The sequence below is a fragment of the Rhinoderma darwinii genome, chromosome 1 (assembly GCF_050947455.1).
Source record: "Rhinoderma darwinii isolate aRhiDar2 chromosome 1, aRhiDar2.hap1, whole genome shotgun sequence".
Taxonomy (NCBI): Eukaryota; Metazoa; Chordata; class Amphibia; order Anura; family Rhinodermatidae; genus Rhinoderma; species Rhinoderma darwinii.
Window position 1 is genome coordinate 252,558,994 of NC_134687.1, and position 21,159 is coordinate 252,580,152.

Here is a 21,159-nt window from a genome sequence, read left to right on the forward strand (position 1 = left end):
ATTTAGGGACCAGGAAGGGGGGCAGCCAGTACTTCTGGAAGCAGGGCCACACGCATCGTACCAGGGAAACACTTTCCAGGAGAAGTTCCCCAAACTGGCAAGAAGGGAAAAAGTAAAAAATGGTGCAGTCTGCTATAAGAGGGGGATAAGGCAGGACACAATATATCAATGTGACACGTGTCCCGAAAAACCAGGGCTCTGTATGAAAGAGTGTTATAAAATGTATCCTACATCCCTTGATTTTTAATCTACCCCAGTTTTACTTACCCTGATGCACTCCGCACAGCTTATTTCCCTTCTGAGCCCTGCTGCGTGCCCAGGCAGCTGTTAACAGACACATTCAGGGTATTGCCATACCCAGGAGAACCCACATTACAGTTTATGGGGTGTATGTCTCCGGTCAAAATGCTCACTACACCTCTAGATGCCTTAAGGGTGTAGTTTTTAAAACGGGGTCACTTCTCGGGGGTTTCAACTGTACTGGTACCTCAGGGGCTTCTGCATACATGACTTCGCACCAGAAAATCCCCATTAGGCCAAATGGTGGTCCTTTCCTTCTGAGCCCTCCCATGGGCCCAAACGAAAGTTTATCACCACAAATGGGGTATTGCTGTACTCCGGACAAATTGGGCAACAAAATGGGGTATTTTATTCCTTGTGAAAATAAGAAATTTTAAGCCAAAAACGACGTATTTTTGGATTTTTTTTTTTTTTTTTTTAAATTTCACATCCTAATTCAAATACGTGCTGTGTAAAAACTGTGGGGTCAAAATGGTAACCACAACCTTAAATTAATTTTTTTGAGGGGTTTAGTTTCCAAAATGGGGTAACTTTTTAGGGATTCCTACTGTTTTGGCACCTCAACACCTCTTCAAACTTGGCATACTGCCTAAAATATATTCTAATAAAAAAGAGGCCTCAAAATGCACTAGGTGCTTCTGGGGCTTGTGTTTCAGTCCACGAGCACACTAGAGCCACATGTGGGACATTTCTAAAAACTGCAGAATCTGGACAATACATATTTAGTAGTGTTTCTCTGGGAAAACCTTCTGTGTTACAGAAAACAATTGAATAAAATTAAAAAATTTTTTTACAAGCAGATGCATTTAAATTCTGAAAAATGCTCTTTATTTTTTTTCTACATTTTCTCTACATTTTTCTAAAATAAACACTGAATATATGGACCAAATTTTACCACTAACATAAAGCCCAATGTGTCACGAGAAAACAATCTCAGAATCGCTTGGATAGGTTTAAGCATTCTGAAGTTATTACCACATAATACCCCCCCCCCCTTCATTCCAAAAGCCATAACTTTTCTATTTCTTCGTCGACACAGCCATATTGAGGTCTTGTTTTTTGCGGGAGTAAGTTGGCACCGCATAATGTACTGGGAATCTGAAAGAAAATTATTTCTGGGGTGGAATGGGCAAAAAACAGCGATTACAGTTTTTTGGGGGGTTTTGTGTGATGTGTGATGGCGTTTCTGAGGGGGTGCCCCCCTGATTCTGACAATTTAAATGCCGTGGTCGCAATTGGCTGCGATTGTCAATCGCTGAATTTAAGGTGTTAAACAGGCAGAATTAAAGTGAACTTTGATTCTGCCCATTGCAGAGAGGTGTTGGCTGTGTAACACAGCTTTCACCCGCTGTGTATGAAGCTAGCTCAGCCTGTGAGCCCGCTCCATACTTCCCCTTAACGGCTGCTGCGTACCAGTATGTGACATGTCGTTAAGGGGTTAAAGGGCTATTGCCAACTTAGGCCTGATTCACATCACGTTTGTGTATTATAAATGTGTCCATAGGGCTTCATTAGCCCGACTGATACTACGAGTGATTCCGGGACTGGAGAAGCCCCTGATGTCACTGTCTGTATAATGCCTATTGATAACCCATTGGCACCCTGCTATCTTGTCACAGGTGCTGACCAAGGGAGCCCCCTCCCTCTGTCAAACTCCTTAGGTGCCTCAGTGTCTATTAGTAAGCATCTAAGGGATTAACCCCTTCCCGACATTTGTCGTAAGTATACATCATGGAAAGCCAGTGCTTCCCGCAAAATGTTGTATACTTACGACAAATGTTTGGCACCGGCTCAGAAGTCTGCTCAGAAGTCTGAGTCGGTGCCATAATCGCCGGATCTCAGCTGTACCTTACAGCTGACATCCGGCTGTAAAGGCGGGGACCGACATTAGCTTCGATCCCCGCCATTAACCCCTTCAATGCAGCATTCAAACGTGATCGCTACATTTAAGCTGTTTGCAGCTCATCGGAGCCCCAGCAATGAAATTGCCGGGGTTCCGGTGGCTGCAATGGCAACCGGAGGCCTAATACTGGCCTCCCTGTCTGCCTAGCACGGAAGCCGGTCAAGATCCGCCCGGCGGCGGAGCCGGATCGGCTTCCGTAGCCGCCGGCAAGATGGCGCCGGCTCAAGAGCTGATCCGGCGTCATCAGCGGTGGAAGTCAGCTGTATGTTACAGCTGACATCCAGCAGTAACGGCAGGAACTGGAGCTAGCTCCGATCCCTGCCATTAACCCCTTCGATGCAGCAATCGAAAGCGATTGCTGCATCGTAGCTGTTACTAGCAGATCGCCAGCCCTGACAGGCAATCAGGACTGGCGACTGCTGCTATGGCAACAGGAGACACAATGGCCTCCTGCTCTGCCATTATGGAAGCCGATTTAGGCCCCGCCGGGAGGCGAAGCCTAATCGGCTTGCTGTCAGTGAATGACTGACAGATCTAATACATTGCACTATGTAGATAGTGCAATGTATTAGAAATAAAAAAAATCTGACAGTTGGACCTTCAAGTCCCCTAGTGGGACTTGAGAAAAAGTGTAAAAAATAAAAGTTTGAAAACAATAAAAGTTTCAAGTAATCAAATAAAACACAATCCCCCTTTTACTCTTATCAAGTCCTTTTATTATTGAAAAATAATAATAAACCATACGTATTTGGTATCGCCGCGACCGTAACGTCCTGATATCAAAATATTATAATTATTGCACGCGGTGAACAGCGTAAAAAAAACGTTATCAGAGTTTCTGTTTTTTGGTCGCTTTGCCCTACAAATATTGGAATAAAAAGTGATCAAAAAGTCGCACGTATCCAAAAATGGTACCTATAAAAACTATAGCTCGTCCCGCAAAAAACAAGCCCTCATACAGCTCCGTCGACAAAGAAATTAAAAAGTTATGTTTCTCAACTTGGCAACAGAAAAAATACATTTTTTTTACAAAAGTAATTTTATTGTGCAACTAGTTCTATAAATTGGGTATCTCCGGAATTGTAGTGACCTGCAGAATAAAGTTAACATGTAATTTATAACGCATGGTGAACGCTGTATAAAAAAAACAAAAAAAAATCTGTGCCAGAATTGCGGTTTTTTTGTTTACCTGGCATCCCAAAAAATAGGATAAAAGGTGATCAAAACGTTTCATGTACCCCAACATGGTACCAATAGCTACAGCTCGTCCCACAACAAACCAGCCCTCATAGCACTACGTCTATGAAAAATAAAATTAGTTAAGGCTCCAATAAGTCAGGAAATAAAAAAATAGGCAGTTGTGCCCGAGGGGAACATTTCTTCTGTTTCAAGAGGCGATTTATCAAGGACCTAAAATTAGGGAACCAGGAAAGGGAGGGCCCAAACATATCTGCTGGAAGCGAGGGTGCCCGTATTATACCAGAACAACACTTTCCCAGCAAAACTTCCACAAACTGCAAAGGTGTGGAGTGTGGACCAAAAGGGGGATAAGAAAGGATGCCATATATCAGTGCTACATCGGCCTGTGCAGAAAGGATTGCTTTACAGCATAACACATCTATGGATTATTTTTTTTTTTTTTTTTTACCCCATTATTATACCACCTGACTATGCCCCTTATAGACTCCGCCCGGCTTACATGTACCCCACACATTATAAATGGAAACCCCAGCAATACCCAAACAAATCTACCAAGCAAAATCCACTCTCCAAAAGCCAAATGGTGCTCCCTCCGCTCTAAACCCTACAAATTGTCCAAACAGCAGTTTCCTTCCACATATATGTCATCGTCATATCCGGGAGAACCCTTTTAACAATTTTTGGGGTTTGTGTCTCGAGCGTCATAAGCTAGGCATGACATATTTGCCTCTGAATGTGAAAAATATAAATTTTTAATTTGCACCATCCGCAGCGCAATAATTTATAGAAAAGACCTGTGGGGTGAAAATGCTCACTTACAACCCTTAATAAATGCCTTGAGGGGTGCAGTTTCCATAATGGGGTCAATTCTCAGGGGTTTCTTTTTATTATTTCATATCTTAGCCTCTGCAGTTGTGAACCAATACTTTGTAAATCGCCAAATTAGGCCTCAATTTGACATGGTACGCTTTCACTCCTGAGCCTGGTCGAATGTCCAGGCAAAATATTAGGGCCCCATGTATGGTGTATCTAAAACCAGGAAACCCAGCATAATAATTAGAGAGCTTTCTTGTTATGGTGGAACAAGCTGGGCACCACATATTGGCATATCTATGGAAAAAAATCCAATTTTCGCTCTGCAACATAGAGTGCACACAAATTTCTGCAAAACACTTTAATTACTACACCCCTAGGTAAATGCATTGAGGGGTGTAGTTTCCAAAATTGGGTCACTTCTGGGGGGTTTCCACTGTTTTGGGCCCACAGGCACCCAGAAACCAATCCAGCAACATCTGCACTTCATATAGCAGTCCTTCCCTTCTGAGCCCTGCCGTTTGCCCAAGCAGCAGTTTATGACCATATATGGGGTATTGCCGTACTCGGGAGAAATTGCTTTACAAATGTTGGGTTCTTTTTTTTTTTCCTTTTATTTGTTGAGAAAATGAAAAAAATTTCGCTAAAGCTACGTCTTATTGAAGAAAAAGGATTGTTTTTATTTTCACTGCCCAATTCTAATAAATTCTATGAAACATCTGTGGGGTCAAAATGCTTACTACACCCCTAGATGAATTCCCGAAGAGGTGTAGTTTCCTAAATGGAGTCACTTTTTGGGCGTTTTCATGGTTTTGTCCCCTCAGGGGCTTTGCAAATGTGACCTGGCCTCCGCAAACCATTCCTGCAAAATGTGATCTCCAAAAGCCAAATAGTGCTCTTTCCCTTCAAAGCCCTGCCGTGTGTTCAAACAGCCGGTTATTACCACATGTGGGGTACTGTTTTACTCGGGAGAAATTGCTTTACAAATTTTACTGTGCTTTTTCTCCTTCAGTCCTTGTGGAAATGAGAAAAAAAATCACTAAACCTACATTTTCTTTGAAGAAATGTAGATTGTCATTTTCACGGCCTACTTCCAATAATTTCTGTAAAAAACCTGTGCGGTCAAAATGCTCACTATACCCCTAGATAATTTCCTTGAGGTGTGTAGTTTCCCAGATGGGGTCACTTTTGGGGGATTTTCACTGTTTTGGCATCGCAAGAGCCCTTCAAACCTGACATGGTGCCTAAAATATATTCTAACAAAAATAAGGTCCCAAAATCCTCTAGGTGCTCCTTTGCTTCTGAGGCCGGTGCTTCAGTCCAGTAGCACGCTACAGCCACATGTGGGATATTTCCTAAAACTGCAGAAACTTGGCAACCGATATTGATTTGCATTTCTCTGGTAAAACCTTCTGTGTTATAGAAAAAAATGTTTTATTAAAAATTTATTTCTGCAAAAAAATATGAAATTTGTAAATTTCACCTCTACTTTGCTTTAATTCCTGTGAAATGTGTAAAAGGTTAAGACATTTTCTAAATGCTGTTTTGAATACTTTGAGGGGTGAAGCTTTTAAAATGGGTTGACTTTTTGGGGGTTTCTAAAATATATATGGCCCTCAAAGCCACTTCAGAACTGAACTGGCCCCTGTAAAAATAGCCTTTTGAAAATTTTCTTGAAAATGTGAGAAATTGCTTCTAAAGTTCTAAGCCTTGTGATGTCATAGAAAAATAAAAGGATGTTCAAAAAAACGATGCCAATCTAAAGTAGACATATGGGGGATGTTAATTAGCAACAATTTTGTGTGGTATAACTGCCTGTCTTACAAGCAGATACATTTATTTTTTTATTGTGAAAAATGCAAATTTTTGTAATTTTTCGCTAAACTTTTTAGTGTTTTTCACAATTAAATACTGAACATATCGAGCAAATTTTGCCAGTAACTTAAAGCGCAATGTGTCACGAGAAAACAATCTCCGAATCGCTTGGATAGGTAAAAGCATTCCGACGTTATTACCACATAAAGTGACACGTCAGATTTGAAAAATGAAGCTCTGTCAGGAAGGTCAAAAGTGGCTAAAGAGGGAAGGGGTTAAACTGGCTGCATCCGACCTTCCTCTATAAACGGGCGTTACCTCTGGACCATGGCTGTCACTCACAGCCACGCTCCTGCAAATAAACCCACAGGCGACTTAGCGCTGCCGCTGATGCATTTGGACGTACATGTCCAAATGTGCCAAGGGGTTTATAATATGTGTTCTAAATCATCTTCTGTTTTTCCAAGCGGAAAGGCCAGTTTTTGTAGCATTTCATCGTAAGAGAGGCCTCTAGTCCCTGTCTTTGAACCCTCTCCCGCTCTACTTTTTACAATATGGAGCCCAAAACTAAATCCAATATTCAATATGTTGTCATGCCAACGATTTATAGGTTAACCCCTTAGTGACCAAGCTTGTTTGGACCTTAATGACCAAGCCAAATTTGTCAAATCTGGTATGTGTGACTTTATCAGAGAATAACTCTGTGAAAGTTTTGAATATCCAAGTAATTCTGACATTGTTTTTTCGTCACATGTTGTACTTTATTTTAGTGGTAAAAGTAGACTGATACGATTTGCGGAAATAACTTAAAAAATAGAAAAATTGAAGAAATTTTGTAAAAATTATCATTTTTCCCTATTTTTAACTGCAATATGTCACATATGTACACACATACTGTACAATTTTTTTTATTAAATATATATTTCCATCTCTTTACTCTATTTTGGCAGCACTTTTGAAAAAAAAAAATAATTTTTGAGCAATTTAGAGGACTTACAAGTTAAGTAATAATTTTATAAATTTTGTAGTACATTTTGTTTTCCTGCACCAAGCCAGGTTTTCATAGGCTCATAGGTGTCAGAATGGTGGAAACCCCCACAAGTGACCCCATTTTGAAAACTAGACCCCTTAAGGTATTTATTAAGGGGTGTTGTAAGTATTTTGACCCCACAGTTTTTTTGTAAGAATTCATGCAAAGCAGGCATAAAAAAATATAATTTAACTTTTTTCATAAAAGTATCACTTTGAAGACCGATTTCTTTGTAAAGCGACTATAAGAATGAAGAAACACACGCCAAAATCTATCACCCTGTTTCTCCTGTTTTCAAAAATGCCCCCATTGTGACCCTAATGTGTTGCCTGGACACACAGCAGGGCCCGAAAGAAAGGGAGCACCCGGTGGCTTTCAGGACTCCTATTTTGCTTGAAATTGTTTTAGGCCCCACTGTACATTTGGAGAGGTTTTGAACTACCAGAACGATAGAAACTCCCCATAAACGACCCCATTTAGAAAACTAGACCCCTTAAGGTATTTATCTAGGGGTGTAGTGAGTATTTTGACCCCACAGTTTTTTGCTAAATTTAATGCATAGCTGGTGAAATAAAATAAAAAAAACCACTTTTTATATAAAAGTATCACTTTGAAGACCGATTTCTTTGTAAAGCGAACATGAAAATGAAGAAACACACCCCAAAATCTATCACCCTGTTTCTCCTGTTTTCAAAAATACTCTCATTGTTGCCATAATCTGCTTATTAGACCTGTGGCTGGGCCAAAAAGAGAGGGAGCACCCTTTGGCTTTCAGGGCACAATTGAATAAATTCTAGGCCCCATATCATGCATTTAGAGGCATTGAGCTGCCTGAACAAAAAAAAAACACGCAGAAATTACCCCAGTTTAAAAACTAAACCCCTAAAGGTATTCATCTAGTGGTGTAGTGGGCATGCGGACCAAAAATGTTTTAAATGAGGAAATAATGGGTATCATTTCAGACACTATGGGTATATAATGTTTTCTTCAAGCTTTTATTACGTTTCCACATGAAATAGAGGAGACGTGGTAGAAGGTTATTTTGTTAGAAATACGCCACATTAATAAATTTGTGCGGCACAGAATAGAAGTGAAGCCGTGTATTCATAACGGATACATGTTGCTATAGACGTATTTGCCTGTACTTATGACTATGTCTTGCTGAAGAAGCAGTTGGTGCCATTATGATGTCATTGTGGACAGAATTCTGTCCTAATATAAAATCAGTCAGAGAGGAAAAAATAAACTGTACTGGAGTGACGGGCAATATCTTCAAACAAATGGAGGAAAATGTATCCAACTATGTTGCAAACTCGAGTCTGTTCACTAGATAGAAGAACACCTGCAGGGCTGTCATGACAAGGATTTTTTTTTTCAGTGACTGGTTGTACAACGTCTCTTTAGCTCCATCAATCCTTATGAGGGACGAATGTGCCAAGTGACGCGGTAGACCATAACAGACCCCTGCCCGGCAAGGTAGGAACCGCTATGTACACAAAACAACCAATCACCTACAGAATATATAAAAGGACAGTGTCCAAAACCATCTATAGGAACAGTAAAGGATCACTAATCCCCAAAATGATGTCAGTATTTCCAGAAGAACCGTAACAAAGCCCATGGTGTATTGATAAGGAACAGCTCAATTATTAGAGATCCTCCAAATAAAAAAAAAAGATCATGCCCGTATCACGGTACAGAATTAGGAATGTAACAGCTGTATGTGGCAGGACATAGTCATAAGAACAGTCAAAATAAAAAAATTGTGGATGTGGGATTTTGTACTGGACAATTAATTCCAGCACTTGATCACCCACAAATAAATAAAAAAAATCATAAGGGGTAAAATTAGTTTCACGGTCTGAAAAAAATGTGCTCTACATTCTCTCCCACAAGAAATAATCCCTACTTGGAAAGCCCACGAACTAAAAAGAAAATATAAAGAAATTGACTCCCTAAAAAGGCCCCCAACCCATTATTTTTTTTTGTGTTAAATTCTAGTAATTTGCAACCGTGTGAAAGGTTTCGAAACAGGGATAGTTACAAAGGGCTGGTTTTGATGGACACATGGGGCAATAAAAGCGGGTATCCCTCCTCCTGCCATGCCTGCTACATACCCGACACCTTTTTTGGGGATATTTTTGGGTCTCAGTGGAGGGAATAGGGTGTAAAAAGTGGCGCTCTGAAAGCCTGCGCACATCCTCAGATTCGCAGGATTGTGCCGGTATAGTGGACTCAAAAAGGAGATGCTCAATGACCTTCTCCTGAAATTGAAGGAAAGTGAGCGTTCCTTGGGCTTTTTTGAAAATAACAAAACTGTTATAGGTAGCAACCTGGATGAGGTAGATTGCTACCTTTTTGTACCAGGCCTTATTTTTGCGCTTCACCAGGTAAGGCTGAAGCACCTGGTCGGAAAGGTCTACACCCCCCATAAATTTGTTGTAGTCTGTTACACAGACAGGTTTCTGCTTTGCAGTGGTAGCCCCCCTCTCCGTAATTGCCACAGTGGTGTCCGTGTGTACGGTGGACAGCATGTAGACATCCTTCTTGTCGGCCCACTTCACTGCAAGCAATTCCTGACTTGCAAGGGCCATGGATGTTCCCTTTCCCAAACGCCTGGACACCAACTGTTGTGGGAGTCCCACTCTGTTCTTCCGTACTGTCCCACAGGCCCCTGTATTTTCAGCATGGAGGGCTTTATAAAGGGCAACGCTGGTATAAAAATTGTCTGTATAGACGTGGTACCCCTTGTGCAGAAATGGCTCCATTAGGTTCCACACAATTTTGCCAGAGGTGCCAATAGTTTCTGGGCAGCCTGGGGTATAAATTTGGCAGTCCCTGCCTTCATAGATTTTGAAACCGCAGGTGTAACCCGTTGTGCTCTCGCAAACTTTGTACAATTTCACCCCATATCTGGCTCGTTTGGAAGGGATGAATTGACGAAAGGAAAGACGCCCTTTGAAGCTCATGAGCGATTCATCTACTGACAAATTTTTGTCAGGGGTGTACAACTTTAAAAATAAATCATTTAGAAGGGTGATTAATGGCCTTAATTTATTAAGCCGATCATAAGCTGGGTCACTTCTTGGGGGGACTTGGGAATTATCAGTAAAATGCATGAATCGCATTAGGGCCTCATAGCGGTTTCTGGACATCACTGCTGCAAATACAGGGGTAGCGTGGACAGCACTACAAGTCCAGTAGGACCGGACAGAGGGTTTTTTAACCAAACCCATATTGAGGGTAATGCCTAAAAATTTTTTTATTTCTGGGACACTTGTGGGGCTCCACATTCTGGAGTACATAGATGCAGGCTTTTGTAGAACAAACTGCCTAGCATACAGATTAGTCTGCTGGACTATCAAGTCTAGGACCGTATCACATATAAATAAATTAAAAAAATTATAGGGGGTAAAATTTTGGACGTCGACACTAATTCCTGGGGTCGCTTCAAATTGGGGTACTTGGGGGGAAAATGATAGTGCAGGATCCCACATCACGGGAGGGACTGCAACACTCGGCCCTGCACTTGACACCTCTACAGCGACTGACGTATCCACCACCATAGGACTATGGGGTTCAGCGGTGGAATTAGAATCGTCACTGTCACTGTCTGGAACAAATTCTGAAGCGGTGTCTGTTTCGCTTTCAGAAGTGTCGGAACATAGCAAGGCGTAGGCTTGCTCCGCGCTGTACATACGCTGAGACATATTTATAGATGTGTATGTGTGTATATATATATATATATATATATATATATGCCCTATAAGTCCTAACCCTAAAGTAAACCTAAAATCCTAAAAACGACACAAATTTTTTATTTTTTTTTATATATATATTTTTTTTATATTTATTTTTTTTTATATAACAGACGTAAAATTAATTCTAAACGGCCCTAAACACGAACGCTAAACTAGCCCTAACCCTAAAGTAACGCTAAACTAACCCTAAACTAGCACTAACGCTAAACTAGCACTAACGCTAAACTAGCACTAACGCTAAACTAGCGCTGACGCTAATCTAGCGCTGACGCTAATATAGATTTGATATATTATATATATGTATGTATAAGAACGATGATTTTTTATCACTTTTTTTCTTTCTTCACAGCACAGGACTTAGACTGATTTCTCTCTCCTCTCAGAACAACTACAATGGGAGGAGAGAGAAACACAGCCCATGTCCTGGCTGTGTTTTGAAAATAACTGTCAGTGATCTCTGTGATAGGTTTTATCACAGAGATCACCTGATCAGGGACCAGTCACAACGGTCCCTGATTGTTGCTGTGCCAGATGACGACACAGGTAAGTTATGCAAAGCGCACTCGGGCGCCATTTTGGGGGGGGGGGGAATCGGACCGTGGGGGGGGGGATCGGACGGGGGGGGGGGATCGGACCGGGGGGGGGGGGGATCGGACATGAAGGGGAATCGGACGGAGGGGGGGGGCGCACTATTTACCCGTTCTCTCTCCTCTCTAAGGAGTTATTCCATGAGAGGAGAGAGAAATGGCGATTATCCGCCGGTTTAGCGTGAACGCCGTGAAATAGCGATTCACGGCGATCACGTGACCAGAGACCACTCGTTATGGTCTCTGGTCGTTGCCCCGAACTCTCAGCTACCTCCGGTAGCTGAGAGAACGGAGCCCCGATCTTTAATTTCGGCGCTACTTTAGGCTAATGCGATCACGTTAAAAGGCGTCGCATTAGCCTAAAGCCCATTAGTGAGGAACGTAAAAAGGCGTACTGTTGGTCACTAAGGGGTTAAATTACACTGGTGTACGAGACTGTTACTGTTTGTCACTTTCTAAAATTCTGTTTTCGCTTTGTCATTATGAAGTATTGAGTGCAGAATGATGGGGAAAAACAATGTTTTTTTTTTATTTTTATTTTAGCACAAGGCCTCAACATAACAAAATGTGAAAGGGTCTGAAGACTTTCCGAATGCACTATAAAGGGTCACTTGAACAAGAATGGAAAAAAGAAAACGTGACCATTAAAAAATAAATAAATAAAAATAACAAACTAATTAATGTTTACATCTTTCTCTAAACAGACTGTTACAGCAGATACTGAAAGATCATGTCCCAAGCGGCAAAGCATCTAGCTGGAGTATTGTAAGTGCCCTTTATACAGTTTATATTTTAAGAAGTCTGTTCAAGCAGCAAAGTTTTGGTTCAGTTTCTGCATACATTTTTTTTATTTATTTCTACTTTAACTCCTTCCCGACATCCGCCGTATGTATACGGCACTGTCGGGCAGGGCTTCCTGCAAAGCGCAGTACTATTGCTTCGCAGTGATTGTGCGGGCTCAGGAGCTGAGCCCGCACCTTCACCACTGGGTGCCTGCTGTATGTTACAGCTGGCGCCCTGAGGTATCGGCCAGGACCGGAGCTAGCATCCGCTCCGGCTGATTAACCCCTCAGATGCTGCATTCAATAGAGATCGCAGCATGTGAGGAGTTTTTAGCCACCGGCTCCCCAGCAACGTGATTGCTGGGATGCCGGTGGCTGCAAAGTCGATCAGAGGCCTAATACTTAAAGAGGCTCTGTCACCAGATTATAAGTGCCCTATTTCCTACATAATGATCGGCGCTGTAATGTAGATAACCGTGGTTTTTATTTTGAAAAACGATCATTTTTGAGTAAGTTATGAGCAATTTTAGATTTATTCTAATTAGTTTCTTAATAGACAACTGGGCGTGTTTTTACTTTTTACAAACTGGGCGTTGTACAGAGGAGTGTATGACGCTGACCAATCGGTGACCAATCAGCGTCATACACTTCTCATTGTTCCAGCCCAGCTTCTTTCACTGCACAATCACACTGTAACAATGGGCTGGAACAATGAGAAGTGTATGACGCTGATTGGTCATTGATTAGTCAGCGTCATATACTCCTCTGTACAACGCCCAGTTGGTAAAAAGTAAAAACGCCCAGTTGTCTATTAAGAAACTAATTCGCATAAATCTAAAATTTCTCATAACTTGCTAAAAAAATGATCGTTTTTCAAAATAAAAACTACGGTTATCTACATTACAGCGCCGATCAGATTATGTAGGAGATATGGCACTTATTATCTAGTGACAGAGCCTCTTTAAAGAGGCTCTGTCACCAGATTTTGCAACCCCTATCTGCTATTGCAGCAGATCGGCGCTGCAATGTAGATTACAGTAACGTTTTTATTTTTTAAAAACAAGCTTTTTTGGCCAAGTTATGACCATTTTTGTATTTATGCAAATGAGGCTTGCAAAAGTCCAACTGGGCGTGTATTATGTGCGTACATCGGGGCGTTTTTACTACTTTTACTAGCTGGGCGTTCTGACGAGAAGTATCATCCACTTCTCTTCAGAACGCCCAGCTTCTGGCAGTGCAGACACAGAGCGTGTTCTCGAGAGATCACGCTGTGACGTCACTTCCCCAGGTCCTGCATCGTGTCAGACGAGCGAGGACACATCGGCACCAGAAGCTACAGATGATTCTGCAGCAGCATCGGCATTTGCAGGTAAATCGATGTAGCTACTTACCTGCAAACGCTGATGCTGCTGCAGAATCAACTGTAGCCTCTGGTGCCGATGTGTCCTCGCTCGTCCGACACGATGCAGGACCTGTGAGTGACGTCACAGCGTGATCTCTCGAGAACACGCTCTGTGTCTGCACTGCCAGAAGCTGGGCGTTCTGAAGAGAAGTGGATGATACTTCTCGTCAGAACGCCCAGCTAGTAAAAGTAGTAAAAACGCCCCGATGTACGCACATAATACACGCCCAGTTGGACTTTTACTTTAAACACGCCCACTTGGACTTTTGCAAGCCTCATTTGCATAAATACAAAAATGGTCATAACTTGGCCAAAAATGCTCGTTTTTAAAAAATTAAAAAGTTACTGTAATCTACATTGCAGCGCCGATCTGCTGCAATAGCAGATAGGGGTTGCAAAATCTGGTGACAGAGCCTCTTTAACTCCCGGTCTGCCAGCAATGGAAGCCTCTTATGCCCGGCTCGGCGGCGGGGCCTAAAAGGCTTCCGGTACCATCGGCAAGATGGCGCCGGCTCCGCTTCATCTCAGAAGTACCATGAAATACCAATAAAACTCCAAACAAAACTACTACCAAGCAAAATCCACGCTCCAATAGCCAAATGGTGCTTCCTCCCTTCTGAGCCCTACAGTGTGCCCAAACAGCAGTTTACTTCCACATATATGGCATCGCCATACCTGGGAGAAGCCTTTTAACATTTTTTAGGGGGTGTCTCTCCAGTGGCATATGCTGGGCACGACATATTTCCCACTGAAATGGCAGATCTAGGAAAAAAAAATTATTTTTACTTTGCACCATCCGCAGTGAAATCATTTACGGAAAATACCTGTGGGGTGAAAATGCTCACTACACCACTTAATAAATGCCTTGAGGGGTGTAGTTTCAAAAATGGGGTCACTTCTCAGGGGTTTCACATCAGAGCTCTGCAATTGTGAACCAATACTGTTAAGTTGCCAAATTAGGCCTCAATTTTACATGGTACGCCTTCACTTATGAGCTTGGTCGAATGTCCAGGCAAAAGATTAGGGTCACATGTAGGGTGATTCTAAAACCGGGAAACACCGCATAATAATTAGAAAGCTGTCTTGTTATGGTGGCACAAGCTGGGCATCACATATTAGGATATCTATGGAAAAAATTAAATTTTACCTCTGCAACATCGAGTGCACACTAATCTCTGCAAAACACCCGTTGGGTTAAAATGTTCGCTACACCCCTAGGTGAATACCTTGAGGGGTGTAGTTTCCAAAATTGGGTCACTTGTGGGGAGTTTCCACTGTTTTGGTCCCACAGGGGCTTTGCAAATGCGACATAGTGACCAGAAACCAATCCAGCAAAATCTGCGCCCCAAAAGCCAAATGGCGCTTTTTCCCTTCTGAGCCCTGCCGTGTGCCCAAACAGCAGTTTGTAACCACATATCGGGTATTGCCGTACTCCGTAGGAAATTGCTTTACAAATGCTGTGGTTCTTTTATTCCTTTATTTGTTGAGAAAATGAGAAAATTTGAGCTAAATTGAAGAAAGGTTTTTTCACTGCCCAATCCTAATAAAATCTATGAAACATCTGTGGGGTTAAAATGCTCACCACTACACCCGTAGATGAATTCCTCAAGGGGTGTAGTTTCCAAAATGTGGTCACTTGTAGGAGGTTTCCACTGTTTTGTCCTTTCGGGGGCCTTGAAAATGTAACATGGCCTTCTAAAATTGAGCTCCAAAAGCCAAATGGTGCTCTTTCCCTTCTAATCCCTTCCATGTGTCCAAACAGCCATTTAGGACTACAAGTGGGGTTTTGTTTTAATCTGGAGAAATTGCTTTACCAATGTGGCGGTGCTTTTTCTCCTTTAGTCCTTGTGGAAATGAGAAAAAATTAGCTAAACCTACGTTTTCTTTGAACAAATGTAGATTTTAATTTTCACGGCCTACTTCCAATAATTTCTGCAATAAGCCTGTGGGGTCAAAATGCTCACTATACCCCTAGATAATTTCCTTGAGGGGTCTGGTTTCCCAAATGGGGTCGCTTTTGGGGGATTTCCACTGTTTTGGCACCACAAGAGCCCTTAAAACTTGACATGGTTTCTAAAATATTTTCTAATAAAAAGGAGGCCCCAAGATCATCCACTAGGTACTCCTTTGATTCTAAGGCCGGTGCTTCAGTCCATTAGCACACTAGGGCCACATGTGGGATATTTCTAAAAACTGCAGACTCTGGGCAATAAATATTGAGTTGCATTTCTCTGTTAAAACCTTCTGCGTTACAAAAAAAATAAATTAAAAATAATTTCTGCCCAAAAAAATAATTTGTACATTTCACCTCCTACTTTGCTTTAAATTCCTGTGAAACGTCTAAAGGGTTAAGAAACTTTCTAAATGCTGTTTTGAATACTTTGATGGGTGAAGTTTTTAAAATGGGGTAACTTATTCGGGGTTTCTATTATATAAAGCCCTCAAAGCCACTTCACAACTGAACTGCCCCCTGTAAAAATAGCCTTTTGAAATTTTCTTGAAAATGTGAAAAATTGCAGCTAAAGTTCTAAGCCTTCTATCGTCCTGGAAAAATAAAAAGATATTAAAAAAAAAAAAAACCATGCCGATCTAAATTAGACATATGGGGGATATTAATTAGCAACAATTTTTTTGTGGTGTAACGATCTGTCTTTCAAGCAGATACATTTAAATTGAGAAAAATAATTTTTTTTGTAACTTTTTGCACAAGTTAGATGTTTTTCACAATTAAATACTGAATGTATCGAGCAAATTTTGCTAGTAACAAAGTCCAATGTGTCACGAGAAAACCATCTCAGAATCGCTTGCATAGGTCAAAGCATTACGAAGTTATTACCACATAAAGTGACACATGTCAGATTTGAAAAATGAGGCTCTGTCAGGAAGGTCAAAAGTTTGCCAAAGCAGGAAGGGATTAAGCCATTACCAGTAGTGTATTTTAAACCGAAAAGTAAAAAAAAATAGAGAACGAAAGCTGTATGTTTGCATTCTTCTTAACTTTCAAATGGGGGCTTGAGGCATGCGAAAACCTGCAATCTGATCTGCTCTGTGTGAACACAGCCAATAAAAATTGATTGTAAAGCAGTTAACGTGAACCTGTCAAAAACATGCTGTTCTAGCAGCAGGAGCTTAGTAGATTCACGTCTAATTTTATGGGAAAAGATAGAGAATTACTTGAAATATATTTATTTAAATCCCTGTTCATTCTGGTCTTCAGCGAGCTTGGCTGTTTCCGTAACTCCCGATCACCTCATCAGGAAGTGGCCAAAAAGCAGCAGGAGATGAGGAAGGTAGAGCGGAGTTCAAAGGGCTCCGTTCTAAAGATAGCTCCCACCTCTGGGACCCACACCTATCGGACATTTATGGCATATCCTGGGGATGTGTATAGAGAATATACGGCACTCTGAATGACGGTGCTAGAGTACGACTCCACTCCATAACAATATTGATGTAAACCTCTGCACACAGGTTCTAGTTGAAGAAAACGGAAATTAATTTTTTTCTTCGCAGGACCTTCATTAGATAATTCTATTGAACAGAAGGATATAGAAGATAATTCTACTGAACAGCCTTTTTTTTTTTTTGTCCTGGGGTTTTTCCCTGGTCTTTCTGCTCTCCCTAAACACTTTGGGCAGTTAGTGCTATCTCTATTGTATGGCCGGCACCATTTTGCGCTTCACTACAGCGTGGGGGGTGAAGGGGGCGAGACCTTCGCTGTAGTATGCACCAGTAGCGCTCTAGCGTGCTATTTTTCCCTATTCTCATTTAGAATTCTGTCTCTCCTCATTGGCTGGTCTCCTTACATGACCGCCAGCGGCCAATTGCAGAACTCTTTGGGTGGGACTTAAAGGGAATGTGTTGCCAGAAAAACATGTTTTTTTAAAAAAAAATTAAACATTTAGTGTGTGGGTGGTTAAACATTGTTCAAATTTTTTTTATTTTTTTGCACGAGTCCAGGAAATATTATAAATTATTTCTAATTTATAATACTACCCATTTTTGGTCACTAGATGGAGCTGTTCCCAATATTGCAGCATTGCAACATTGGGTTAAAAGCCCTCGCTCTAGTGAGCTCTCAGCATCCCCCCCTCCTTTATCCTGGCTAGTGCCGGGATAAACGAGGGGTTTGAACGGTGTAACCTCCTACACTGTGTGTCGCCATTTTTTGAGCTAACCCACAGTGTAGTAGGTTTACATACAGTAGTAAACACACACGAACATACATTGAAATCTCTTACCTGCTCCTGCCGCCGCGGCTCCCTCCGGCCCGTCCGCTCCGTTTGCTGCCGCTGGTGCAAGTGCAGAAATCCGGAAGCCGCGACCGGAAGTAGTAATATTACTGTCCGGCCGCGACTTCCGGTCCACAGGAAAATGGCGCCGGACGGCGCCAATTTCGAATAGGACTGTGTGGGAGCGGCGCATGCGCAGTTCCCACACAGACGCCGTACACTGCAGTCAATGGGACGGGAGCCGTTCGCAGTCCCTATGGGACTGTGGCTGCCGTATTCCATGTCTGTATGTGTCGTTAATCGACACACACAGAAATGGAACAAAAAATGGCAGCCCCCATAGGGAAGAAAAAGTGTAAAAATAAGAAAAAGTAAAACACAAACACACAAATAAATATAAAAGTTTTTAATAAAGCACTAACATCTTTAACATATAAAAAAATAATTTCTGATGACACTGTTCCTTTAAGCGTTCCCCCTCTTCTATTTTCCATTTGATCGGACGCTGCTGGGTATATAGGACCTCCTGAACACAGCTGCTGCTTGCCTCAGGAGGACTTCTGGCATCTTGCTAGCGGGTAGGATCAGCCTTGGCTATTTCCCTAATAGGTGCCTTTATCCTACAGTCCCTTAGTCCGTTTCCTAAGGGAGCATATCTGACTGCTAGTTTTCAGTCAGTTATACTTTCCTAGCAGAACTAGGTAAAGCAGCCATTACTACCTAAATAGGAGTACTCCTTGCTATTCAGTTTGAGTGATACATTTTCCGGATGGTTGATAAGCTGGCAAATGTTACGCAGTCCATCTTAGGTGGCATGTCTGCCCGTCCTTCTATGGACTCCCTATACATGCCGCCTTGTTGTCGTCGTCTCCGCAAGTGAACTAGAGCTTCTCTCTTGTCTTCCTTTTCATAGTCCTTCTGTTTCACCTGCCCATGTGGACAAGGTGTTTTCTGGCCCTGAAGTCAGGTCTGGTGCCTCTTCTCCAAGAGAGCTTTTGTCTGACAGTGATTTATCGGATTCAGTTGGTATGGGTTCTACTCCTTTTCCCACCTACGCGGAAGTTCTAATTAGGGCTGTCTGTGACACACTTCAGGTCGCTGATTCTGCACTTCTCCTTCCTCTGACGACATTTCTTTCCTTCGGAATAAACGTTCTCCGCCTGTTTTTCCATCCTACTCTGAACTAGAGGGTTTTGTCTATTGAGGAATGGAAGCACCTGGACAAGAAGTTTTCCCACTCTAGCCGTCTGGCTGTTTTCTACCCCTTTCAAGAAGGAAACACTTCCACATGGGTATGGACTCCGACGGTAGGTCCTCTGGTTTCTTGCCAAGTGTTATGGTTTGTGGTTATGTGGACCCAGTAGGCTGCACCACCGTAGCGGGGAGGCAGCTGGCCAACCAACAGAGCACCCAAACCCAGACAGTGGCCAAGGCTTTAGCACGGATGGAGGTGGGTGCAGCAGGTTGCGGCGGATGACACTGGACGCGGCAGATGACAGGTGCAGTAGGACAAGACTCCAACACTAAGGGTATGTTCACACGGCCTATTTACGGACGTAATTCGGGCGTTTTTGCCCCGAATTACGTCTGAAAATAGCGCCTCAATAGCGCTGACAAACATCTGCCCATTGAAAGCAATGGGCAGACGTTTGTTCACACGAGGCGTATATTTACGCGCCGCTGTCAAATGACGGCGCGTAAATAGACGCCCGCGTAGAAGAAGTGACCTGTCACTTCTTTGGCCGTAATTGGAGCCGCTATTCATTGACTCCAATGAATAGCAGCGCTAATTACGGCCGTAATTGACGCGGCGTTCAAGCGCCTGCACATGCCGGTACGGCTGAATTTACGGGGATGTTTTCAGGCTGAAACATCCCCGTAATTTCAGCCGTTACGGACCCCCGCCGTGTGAACATACCCTAACAGGCTCAGGAACAAGGACACAGCACGGGATACAGGTAGCAGGGCACGGGAAATAACGGGAACAGGATAACACTAAGGGACCATTTGCAAGACTGACATGGGAATACTAACAGCGCTCAGACAATGCGCAAAGGAGCAGGACCCTTCTTATAGTCCAGGGGAATCATGGGCTAATTGATGATGATTCCCAGGTGCGCGCACTGGCCCTTTAAGACAGACCACAAGCGAGTTCGCACCCTACGGGACACAGTGGACCGGAGCAGAAATGAGCAGTGGTGTCTCCTGGGAAAGAGATGCAAGCCAGCGCTCACAGATCCATGGCTTCGGCTGCCGGGCGTGAGTAATCCGGACGGTCCTCAGCCATGGACGTTACACCCAGCAAAGGCTATTACCTTGCCGAAGGCGTCTTCCACTTCCTTAAAAGCATTTCTTGGATCGCCACACGGGCTCTTTAGCTAAAACTACCTTTGAGGCCTTGCGCTATGCCCTTTGCCCGATTTTTGCATCCGTCTGAGTTTTATAGTCCGTATAAAATAGTATAGTTAGTATAAAAGATCCGGCACACCAATTTTGAAACAGGTATTTTTATTTTGTTTTTAATGCCATGACACAGCGGCCAGCCGCTATCAGCACCGCTAGCGCTAGTCTATGCAGTTTTCCAGCACGGCTCAGTGCCTGATGAAGGTCGCTTAGACCGAAATGTCGCGCTCTGCCACTGGCATTAAAAACAAACAAAATAAAAATACCTTTGTTTCAAAATTGGTGTGCCGGATTCTCTTTTTATACTCCTATTTGGATTGGACCCCTATCAGTGCAAAATCCCCATCCTTCCACGTATCTGGTGCTGTCTGAACCTATACACAAATTGAGTTCTAGTTAGTACGGTTGAAAAAAGACATATGTCCAAGGGATGAGAAAAGGGAAGGTAATAATTTCTATAGGAGCTAATATTTTTTTGTTTTAGGAATTTATGGAAGCCATTTGTAAAGCCATCTACTGTACCTGCTGTGACCAGCTCCTGCTGTAGGCTATTCCATAGATTCACAGTAAAGAAGGCTTGTCTCTGCAGACTGAACCTTTCTTTCTCCAGACGGATGGAGTGCCCCCTTGTCTTTTGAGTGGGGGGGGGGGGGGGGGTTTACATGGAACAGGATTTCACCATATTTTCTTATGTGCCATTAATATATTTATATAAGTTAAAGAGGCTCTGTCACCACATTGTGCAACCCCTATCTGCTATTGCAGCAGATCGGCGCTGCAATGTAGATTACAGTAACGTTTTTATTTTTAAAAAACGAGCATTTTTGGCCAAGTTATGACCATTTTCGTATTTATGCAAATGAGGCTTGCAAAAGTACAACTGGGCGTGTTGAAAAGTAAAAGTACAACTGGGCGTGTATTATGTGCGTACATC

The 21,159-nt window shown here is 42.5% G+C and overlaps 1 protein-coding gene across 3 annotated transcripts in view; it reads left to right on the top strand.

The window, feature by feature from the left end:
- The window catches only part of HMG20B (high mobility group 20B), a 202,199-nt gene that overhangs the window by 11,938 nt on the left and 169,102 nt on the right, over positions 1–21,159 (top strand). Inside the window, exons 2-3 of one of the 3 annotated variants that reach the window (XM_075850295.1) lie at positions 8,440–8,537; positions 12,114–12,174. In XM_075850295.1, the coding sequence (XP_075706410.1) occupies positions 12,140–12,174 (35 nt within the window). In that variant the 5' untranslated portion in view covers positions 8,440–8,537; positions 12,114–12,139. Of the gene's footprint in view, positions 1–8,439; positions 8,538–11,952; positions 12,175–21,159 lie in introns of all 3 variants that reach the window. The other 2 variants (XM_075850287.1, XM_075850293.1) reach the window with 2 other exon arrangements.